This window comes from Pimephales promelas, chromosome 15 (genome assembly GCF_988280905.1).
Source record: "Pimephales promelas chromosome 15, fPimPro1.hap1.1, whole genome shotgun sequence".
Lineage (NCBI taxonomy): Eukaryota > Metazoa > Chordata > Actinopteri > Cypriniformes > Leuciscidae > Pimephales > Pimephales promelas.
In genome coordinates this window covers 34,874,139-34,885,000 of record NC_142783.1, presented here as the reverse complement: position 1 = coordinate 34,885,000, position 10,862 = coordinate 34,874,139, and the positions used below count along the sequence as shown (strand labels likewise).

Here is a 10,862-nt window from a genome sequence, read left to right as displayed (position 1 = left end):
TCAGAATCTATAATCGGATCGGAAAACTGTTGTATGTAAACATAAAGAGTTTCTGTGCATATTCTTGCATAAACTGCGTTTGAGAAGAGCATTTGCACTCCAGACATTTTGTACGAATTGAAACAAAAACAATATAATGCAAATCATTAAACCGCAAATAAATATGAACTCTGAGACGAGACCGCTGGGACTCAAACGGGCAACGGGAGACAAACATTCGGCATCTTTTAGTTTCCTGCGTGTGGTCTGACAGACACAGAAGAAGAGATATTCAGTTCCAATACAAATACAGATGCTATTCAGATATTTTGATTGATGCATGAAGTTGTTTGGATGTTAAAACTCTGATTCCAGTTTATTTGCAGAGAACGGCTGTTTTCTGGAGGGATAAATGGGGATTTTGTCCCAGACCTGTGTTGAAGAGAGACAAAAGTCTGATTTGTGCTCGTCTCAAACGACATTTCCAATTCCAAGCAAGCAATTTTGCGTTTAAAAGACGTCTAATATCCGTCCAAACACATCCCAGACGTCTAGGCTAAAAAAAGGCAAACCTTTATGAGGCAAAAAAAAAAAGGCAGGTAAAACGTCTCTGTGGCAGGTGAATTTTTAAATCCATATATATATATATATATATATATACACATACTAGGGCTGTGCAAAAATTAATTGCGATTAATCGCATCCAAAATAAAAGTCTGTGTTTACATAATATATTTGTGTGTGCTGTATATAATTATTTTGTATATATAAATGCACACACATGCATGTATATATTTGAGAAAATGTGTTAATCATATATAAAATATTTATATTTATATAATATAGATTATGTATTTATGATTATGTATTTATATATATACATACAGAATTTAAGCGCAGAAATAAGTCTTAAATATATACATGCATGCATAGGTATTTATATATACAAAATAATTATATACAGCACACACAAATATATTATGTAAACACAGACTTTTATTTTGGATGCGATTAATCGCAATTCATTTTTGCACATCTATCTATCTATCTATCTATCTATCTATCTATCTATCTATCTATCTATCTATCTATCTATCTATCTATCTATATCTATATATATATATATATATATATCCGCTCTGGAGAAAACCGTGATGTCATCGTCCAGCTCAGTTCAGTTCTCATATAATGGTGTCAATGCAGGTGATCAATAATATCGTTGAATATTAAATTAAATGTCTCCAAAGCCAAAGGCGAGAAAGGCAACAGTCGCAAGAAACAAAACTCATGTCAGAATGGAGAACTATTTTTAACAATAAATTCCCCTTACAATAGCCTAGGCCTATAAATCGAAAACGTAATATTTTAAATAATGTTCAATTTACGTTTTAAAAAAAGTAACTAATCATTGGAAAATAATACTGATAATTGGACAATGATAAAGGAGAAAAACCCCTTGTTGTGAGAAACCAGACTCGCTCAGCTCTCTCTCCACTGGACAACAACGAACAAACAGTGTAGCCTATGATTATGATTATGAACCAGGCATTACAGGTCAGAAGTCAGATTGGATTGAACATTATCCAGATCCATCTGGTGAAGTGTAATTCATCTGGCATCAAGCATCATTAAAGATAAAGATTTACTCCCACGCTCATTTATTAGACACTTGCTTTATAAAGAAGTGCCACATCTGGTCTCCTGCTCAGCATGACCTCCACAGCCGCCGCTAATCACGGAGATCGCATCGCGCCGCGAGTACATCGCGCACCGTCGCGTTCTCCGACGCCCTCCTCTGCTTCTGATTTACGAGCTCGAGAGAGCAAGAAATTCACAGGACCCTACAGACATATGGTTCTTCTCAAAGCGGTAGTAGCCTACAATTACATCACTGTCACTTAAGCCAACGGCGTCTTATCTGTACGAGAGACTCGAGATACACGCCAGGACACGTGTTCAGACAGCAGGCTTCCGGTTCCTATCCCATAAGCCCCGAGATCGTTTTAAAACAAGATAAATGATCCACTTCAAGTGCGTTTCCTCACGTTACACAGACGACGCTTTCATAGATTCAGATCTAATATAAAGAGAGTTGAACATATCTACACTGGGAAAAGTTCATCACAACAATTTAACATTTCTGGAACTGCTGGAATTTATATTTTAAAAGGTTTTCACCAAATTTTGAAATGGTCAGGAATTTGTTGACGCACCATTGAAGTGATTTTGAAATGTGATGTTTCAACATTAACTTGGTGCATCAGATGTCAACATTGTTTGACATTCCTTTTCAAGAATCAACATCACATTAACATTGATCAAAGTCAAACCATATTACCAAAAATAATTCTTGTTAATTTAAGAGCTGATTCAGCACCAGTGATGTAGATTCAACATCATAACGTTGATTCAACAATATTACCATTTATTATTTTTTTGTTCATTTCAATATTGATACTACGGAGGCGTATTGCATTCACTTGAAGAAAAAAAAATCAACTCTGTTTTTCTGAATTAATGAGTTAATTTTTCATGAGAAAAAAAATTTTCGCTCTGTTTTTCTGAATTAACGAGTTAATTTTTCATGAGAATTTTTTTTGCTCTGTTTTTCTGAGTTAATGAGTTAATTTTTCATGAGAAAAAAAGTTTTTCTCTGTTTTTCTGAATTAATGAGTTAATTTTTCATGAGAAAAAAAGTTTTTGCTATGTTTTTCTGAATTAATGAGTTAATTTTTCGTGAGAAAAAAAGTTTTTGCTCTGTTTTTTCTGAATTAACTCATTAATTCAGAAAAACAGAGCAAAAAAAATCCATGAAAAATTAATTCAGAAAAACAGAGCAAAATATTTTTTTTCTCATGAAAAATTAACTCATTAATTCAAAAAAACAGAGCAAAAAAAATTCCATGAAAAATTAACTCGTTAATTCAGAAAAACAGAGCAAAAACTTTTTTTCTCATGAAAAATTAACTCATTAATTCAGAAAAACAGAGCATTTTTTTTTTCTAATGAAAAATTAACTCGTTAATTCAGAAAACAGAGTAGATTTTTTTTTTCTTCAAGTGAATGCAATACGCCTCCGTAAACTGAGGGTGCAAAAGTGACGTTGGAACAATATCACTTTGTAATGTTGAAGCAATATTAACACCATTGATTTGTGGGCGAAATCTGAACATTAATTCAATATTAACTGGTGCAAGAGTGTTGCTAAATCAACAACACTTTCTAAAGTCATTTCAATGTAATCAACGTTGACACACCAACACTGACTCAACATTGTTTCAATGGTTATCTGGGTTAAGAGCGAAATTTTGAAGTACAGCCAGTGTTTAGGCCTACTCCAATAATCGTTGTTTTACTTACAGCTTTACAATAGCGTCGTGCACATAAAAAGCCATGCAGAAACTAAGTGCTCTAGCAAAAACTATTAATAATTTAATACGGGTGTGTCTTTTATAAATCCGTCAACGCAAGTATAAACGACTCTCCCTCAGAATGTGTGAAACAGGGTTTCCTCTCAATTCAGGAGAGAACAATTCAAACAGAAAGCTGACATTCAGCTGATTCTCAGCCAATAATCTCAAAATACATCAGAAAATAGCCTGGATGCCAGCCCGAACTCCGCCCACAACATTTTTTTTGGACGGGAAAAAATTCTTTCTTGAATATGAGACGGGAAAAGTTCGGGAAAAGTTCTTTCTTGAATATGAGTATGACGAAGTCAGGCTAGAGAATATCATTTATTTAGTAGCCTAAATTAACAACAACAAAACAAGCCAACAACGAGGTTTAACATTCATCGAAGGCATCCGGACGGTTCTGGATTTATTTATAGGGCATCATCCAGAGTTCTGATGACAAATGTTGTCAGCATTCAATAAAAATAAACGCGTGTTAAAAATAAATCCCAAAGAAAAGAAGCGGCAGTGTGAAAGTCCGGAAACGACCTCTAAAGCGTCCGAGGAAACCAGTCCATCACCTGAACCACAGCGATCGTGACCCTCACTTCATAAAATAACCCAGCGATGCGGACAGGAAGTCACCGCAGGAACACAGGAAGTTGGGCGAACTCCAGGAACATGTTCTGACATCACGACAATCACAAAAAAAAGAGTTTTAGACTCTAAAGATTCACGCTCTGTGGTTTCCTGTTTTCTTTGCTTAAAAGAAATAAAGTTTAAATCTATTTTTACAAGATCTATTTAGAGAATAATCCACAAAAAACCCAACAAGAAATGTTCTAATGTTCTTCCAGACACTCGAGTTCATCTTTCTTATATTTTGTTATAGCCTGACAGATCAACTCTAATAAAGGGGCATACACTGCACTCAAAAATGATATGTTGGCTTTCATTAACTTTTTTATGTTAACAGGTTACATGAATTCACTTTTTTATGTCAACAGGTTCCACATAACTGGGTTACGTTAAACAAGGCAATGCAAGTTTATTTATATGGCACATTTCATACACAATGGCAATTCAAAGTGCTTTACATAGAATAAATTAAAATAACATAAATAAACAAACATAATATGTTCATGTAGCTTCAACATCATGGATCTTGAAGTCATTTTAAGCGACCCAATTAAGCTCTGAGCAGAGTGTTAAATGAACACTGAAGTAGCCCAACTAAAACACACAATGATCACCATAATGGTGACTTCAGGTGTCTTCTTCAATAATGATCAATCATCCCTCAATTATTCACTTAATTACATCATCAACCTTAACACTGCTTCAGTGTTCATTGCTTAGAAGTATACTTAATTCCATAATGCCTTAATTCCAAGTTACATGAACAAATTATGTTCGTTTAACGTAACCCAGTTATGTGGAATCTGTTTTGAGTGTGGTTACAAAACATGATTTGTCAAGAGTGTCTTAAAAAATGCCGAAGTGATGACGTCACTTTGTAGGACAACTCGGAAGCTAGCGGCGCGTTCGAAAAGCAATGCATTTTCCCCATAGACTTTTGGAAAATCGCAAAAAATAAGATCTGTGTGTAACAAAGGGTTGTGACCCTTGCACGTTTTGTCTATCAAGATAATCTTTACAAGTTAATCCACAATTTATACATTTTGAAGCCTATATAAAGATTTTAAAAAATACAATCGGACACAATAAAGTTAAAAAAAAAACACAAGCAGGTTATAAATGTGTGTTCTGTGTCATAGATCAAAACGTGAAAATATTTAGAGGCTTTGTTCACCACAGACCTTATTTCAGGCGATTTAGCAAAAACCCATTCAAAAATCCCATAGAGCGAGGGAACCGGTAGTGCTAAAATGCTAACTCACTTCCGCGTTTTGGCCTACAGAGTGACGTCGTAACTTCGGCTCTCACCTTTACATCCATGGAATATTTTCATTCCACAAAAGGTTCCGTTTTCACACTAAAAACACAAACGCTTCTTTTAAGAACCCTTCACGAAAAACAACTTCCTTTTAAAAAACTAAAATAACGACTTTATTCAACTATTTGTGTTCTTCTCTGTGGGCCTCGAGTGAATTCACGTAGTGTACGTCAGAACGGAGGCTCACTATTGGCCGACGCTGGTCATGTGTGTGATGCGTGTGACGTACGACACAGAAGCGCTGCGCTGTTACACTGTTAGGAGCAAATTTGACAAGCTATAATAACTTTAATAAGCTGAAACTTCACACACACATTCTGGGGACACCATAGATTAATATTACATCTTGTGAAAAGGGGCATGATATGTCAGCTTTAACACGACAAGCAAAATAAATAACTAGTGCGAGTGTGAGCGCTGTTCCAGTATCGTGTTGCTCACACTGATCAGAGCAGATGTAAATGGTTTTGTGATCTATGTGTTGAAGACTGTGTGCTTTATTACTGATGTTATCGAGATGGGATCGCTTCATTTCCTCAGCGCTCTCAGAGACTTGAACATCATATTACTGTGATTAGAACTGCTTTTAGAAGGAAATTAGCAATTCTGCCGAAAGGAAATGAAAAGTCCAACCACCAGCGTTGAAAAGAAATCAAAGAAATAAGCCTTAAAAATACTGTAATACGGAGAAAAAAAAACTTGCAGTTAACAAGCTCAGCGTGTGTGTGAGAGAATGTGTGTGTGAGTGAGTGAGTGAGTGTGTATGTGACTGTGTGTATGTGAGAGAGTGTGTGAGTGTGAGACAGATGAGAGTTTGTGTATGTGTGTGTGTGAGAGTGAGAGAGAGTGTTCAGATCTTTACAAAACTCCAACATCACGTGATAACACCTAATATCACATTTTCTCTACGCACAAAAGAAATATCCAACACATTCTTTTGTTTTTGTTTTTCCTGATCAGGTATATTCGTCAAGGCAGAAGATTTATAAACCAAATTAAATTGTCCTTATATATCTGTCTGCCTATCTATCGTTACTAAATCTTCTAGAACATTAAAAATATTATTGATAATTTAGTAAATATTTAAGGTGACAATAATGTCGTCTATCTCTCCGGAGCGCGTTCTGATTTGGTGGACGCTGATTGGACGAGAGCGATGGGTGTTTCTGCGAGCGCGCGCACGAGCCGAGCTGAGAACGCACGAAGACGCTGAGACGCGACGCGACGCGACGACGCGAGGAGACACTCGATATTCCGCTGGAAAGTGTCCCTATCTGACGTCGAGATGCCGTACATCCTCATCAGCACACAGATCAGACTGGTGCGTATAAACACGAGCAGCGCGCGACACACATTCTGAGTGACAGCTGTGATTATGATTATGATATTACAGGATTACAGGTGCACGTCTGTTTCTGCACTGGATCTGTTGTTACCTTCATGTAAGAGAAGCTTTGCCATGATATCTGTGAAGCGTTTACGAGGTTTTATTCCTCTCATGATTTGTGTTGTTCTGAATCATCATATTCAAATGAAAAAGTTTAATGTTGCATTACGTGCACGTGCAGCTCGTGCACCTGACCTGTCATGAACGGCTGAAACTTTAAAATGAAAGTGAATCATCAACAGACAGAAACAAAGCATACAAACACGCAACTTTTCGATGTAATTTGTAAAGATGAACACATTTTACAAGAAAAAAAATGACAGACATTAGCGTTGATAAGAAAGTAGAGCGGGCAATTCCTGTTTTTATGGAATATTGCAGTGTCGATTCTAAATGATTTCTCAGCGCACAACATTCTTTTTAGTCCAGGCAAAGTAGCCCATTTTGGAGTCAAAAATAGAACTAATTGTAAAAGAATTTTTTTCAGCATAGATCATTTCTATCAGGTGTCCAGAACAACATACTAAAAGTCCTAAGAAATCCTAGTTGAGGAAATATGTTTAATTCGCATCAATTCCGAGATGTTTGCCAGTAATATTTCTCTCATAATCTTGAATCAAAATAACTTGCAGCTTCTCTTCTCATCTCTGACGATGATGATGATGGTGTGTGTGTGTGTGTGTGTGTGGTTCAGGAGACGGGGCCCACAACAGTCGGAGACGAATATTCGGATCCATCCATCATGGAGTATCTCGGAGCCCGAAAAACCACCATACTGGGAAACAACTTGTGAGTGTCTGTCTGTCTGTCTGTCTGTCTGTCTGTCTGTCTGTCTGTCTGTCTGTCTGTCTGTCTGTCTGTCTATCTATCTATCTATCTATCTATCTGTCTATCTGTCTGTCTATCTATCTATCTGTCTGTCTGTTTATCTATCTATCTATCTATCTGTCTATCTATCTATCTATCTATCTATCTATCTATCTATCTATCTATCTATCTATCTATCTATCTATCTATCTATCTATCTATCTGTCTGTCTGTCTGTCTGTCTGTCTGTCTATCTATCTATCAGTTCATCTATCTATCTATCTGTCTGTCTGTCTGTCTGTCTGTCTATCTATCTATCTGTCTGTCTGTCTGTCTGTCTGTCTGTCTGTCTATCTATCTATCTATCTATCTATCTATCTGTCTGTCTGTCTGTCTGTCTGTCTATCTATCTATCTATCTATCTCTCTATCTATCTATCTATCTATCTATCTATCTATCTATCTATCTATCTATCTATCTATCTATCTATCTATCTATCTATCTATCTATCTATCTATCTATCTATCTATCTATCTGTCTGTCTGTCTGTCTATCTATCTATCTATCTATCTATCTATCTATCTATCTATCTATCTATCTATCTATCTATCTATCTATCTATCTATCTCTCTATCTATCTATCTGTCTCTCTATCTATCTATCTATCTATCTATCTATCTATCTATCTATCTATCTATCTATCTATCTATCTATCTATCTCCGTGGACACACAGATACACATCTCCTCAGACTGAAGCCCAGACTCAGAGTGTGTGTGATGTGATGTGTGTGTCTCACAGCTCCGAGTATCATGTGGCCGAGCCGCCGAGACTCGTCTTAGACAAACTGGACAAGATCGGATTCAGAGTGGTCAGCATGACGGGCGTCGGACAGACTATGGTCTGGTGTCTTCATAAAGAGAACAGTGACGCGCTGTGACTCCACCATCATCACAACATCAACCTTTACACGAGAGAGAGAAAGCTACACGTCTGATGAAAGCATCTAAACAAATGTAAAGTATTTGAAATCTGTGAATGAACTAGCAATATTACCAATACCATCAGAATGACACTTTTATATGTATGGAAAATTATTTTTCCATACATATAAAATTTACATTACAGATCTGCAATTACTATAATTGATTATAGTGATATAAATCATTAAGTTGATGGTGGGAACATCATTATTATATGTGCAAATCTATTTCTTTAAATAAATGCGTTGCAATTAAATATTCGTTTTTATTAGCTCAAAATAATCATTTAAACCCCACATTCTTTGTGTGATATGTAGTTTTGAACAGCAATACATTTGTTTACAGAATATGTAAATGCTATATTTTGTGTTTCTAATCTTGACATGTATGATTGTATGAGACTATAATTATAAATAAAGTATCTGTTGTAAAGTGCTGATGTTTGATCATTTTTTTCTGAAACGTGTACTTTTGGTTTTCAGTGGCAATGCATAGGTTGTAATTTTTTTAATTAAATGTGCAAAAGTTCTGATATGATTTATCTTTGTTTTTTACACCACAAAAAAATAGCTCTTTTAGAAGAGATATTGGGAGTAAATAATGCATTATATCCAACAATATTATATTAAAATGTACATTTTTAAATTTCAAATTCACTCGCATTTCAATGCAAAAATACAAAACGTCCATCAGAAATGAGCTTGTGCATGATTTGCATGTTTTTTCCACCTCTTGATCGGGCTGAAGACTGCGGTTCCTGCTCGGTTCTCCTGAGGACGCCTGTAATTGTATTTCCTGTGTTGTGTTCCTCTTCTTTCCAGGAATATAAGAGAAAAGCCCACATAAGTAAACAGAAACATGTGACGGCCGCGAGGAGACCAAACGGATGATGGATAGAAGCGGCAGAAGGAAAGGAAAGTGTTCTTAGAAAAGTCGGATCTCTGCGGTTTGATGGACAGAACATGCAAAACGCAACCAGAAGCACAAACACAGCACGACAATCAGACTGCCATTCACTTCTGTCTGATCTTGTAAATGATTAATTGGTGCAAATGAAAAAAAATCCTTTTGGCTGTTATACTCACATTCACTTTGGAAGTCTTGCTGCCCTCGTTGAAGTTCTGAGCCAATCACCTGCACCGTAAACGTCATGTGACTAATGACTGACTGATGATGCCAAGTCTTCTGCACATCTCAGATACATCAATTACGATCACACCAGCTACTACGCACAGACTCGAGTCAGTGAATCACATTAAAATGACTGAATGTCACTGAAATTGACTTAAAAAATATATATATTTTAAAGAAAGACCGCACAATCTCACATCAAAAGCAAAATATTATAAAATAATATTTGTTTGTCCAACCAATGGCAGACAGTTTGTTTTACTTTATTGTACACTCCCAGTATTTAACCGTTTTCACGTCCATATTTCATAATTTTCTTGTTGTATCAGAATACTTTGAATGATAGATAATAACTGTATAATATAAAGAAGTCTTCTGTAGAGCTGCTTACAGTGGTGTGAATAAGTGTTGGCACCCATGCTAAAGTTGCCTAAAAAGAGGAAAAAAAAATCATCTTTTGGATATTGATCTTAATGCCTTAATTAGAAAAATGAGGAAAACTCCAACCTTTAAGGACACCAATTTTCTTTGTGAATGAATAATGTATCATAAATAAATAAATGTTTTTCCTTAAAATACAGGGTGCATATGTTCCTATGTTAAATTCCCATAGAGTCAGGCAGATTTTTATTTTTAAAAGCCAGTTATTTCATGGATCCAGGATAATATGCATCCTGATAAAGTTCCCTTGGCCTTTGGGATTAAAATATCCCCACATCATCACACACCTTCCACCACACCTAGAGATTGGCATGGTTTTACTTCAGTTAGCCTAATAGCTGGTTTGATTTGCATTGAAAGATGATCTTATGGAAAGTACCCCATGCCAATCTCTCGGTGTGGTGAAGGTGTGTGATGATGTGGGGATATTTTAATTCCAGGAACTTTATCAGGATGCATATTATCCTGGATCCATCAAATAACTGGCTTTTAAAAATAAAAATCTTCCTAACTCTATGGGAATTTAACATAGGAACATATGCACCCTGTATTTTAAGGAAAAACATTTATTTATTTATGATACATTATTCATTCACAAAGAAAAATGGTGTCCTTAAAGGTTGGAGTTTTCCTCATTTCTCTAATTAAGGCATTAAGATCAATATCCAAAAGATGATTTTTTATTCCTCTTTTTAGGCAACTTTAGCATGGGTGTCCAAATTTATTCACATCACTGTATATCTGAACTGAATTTCCACATCGATTGACACAGTAACTGAACTG

General features: G+C 35.8%; 1 protein-coding gene and 1 long non-coding RNA gene across 3 annotated transcripts in view; one reads left to right on the top strand and one right to left on the bottom strand.

Moving 5' to 3' along the window:
* Positions 1-10,499, bottom strand: part of LOC148973604 (uncharacterized) — a 42,162-nt gene extending 31,663 nt beyond the window's left edge. The window contains exons 1-2 of one of the 2 annotated variants that reach the window (XR_016146727.1): positions 9,593-10,499; positions 9,237-9,320 (exon numbers count right to left, since the gene is read on the bottom strand). This is a non-coding gene — a long non-coding RNA (uncharacterized LOC148973604). The remainder of the gene's footprint in view (positions 1-9,236; positions 9,321-9,592) is intronic. The other variant, XR_016146728.1, reaches the window with a different exon arrangement.
* Positions 6,491-8,944, top strand: gchfr (GTP cyclohydrolase I feedback regulator). Its single transcript, XM_039662961.2, has 3 exons — positions 6,491-6,652; positions 7,413-7,507; positions 8,326-8,944. Exons 1-3 carry the CDS (start codon positions 6,617-6,619, stop codon positions 8,462-8,464), a joined length of 270 nt encoding a protein of 89 aa, XP_039518895.2. The 5' UTR covers positions 6,491-6,616; the 3' UTR covers positions 8,465-8,944.
* Positions 10,500-10,862: the final 363 nt, after the last annotated feature.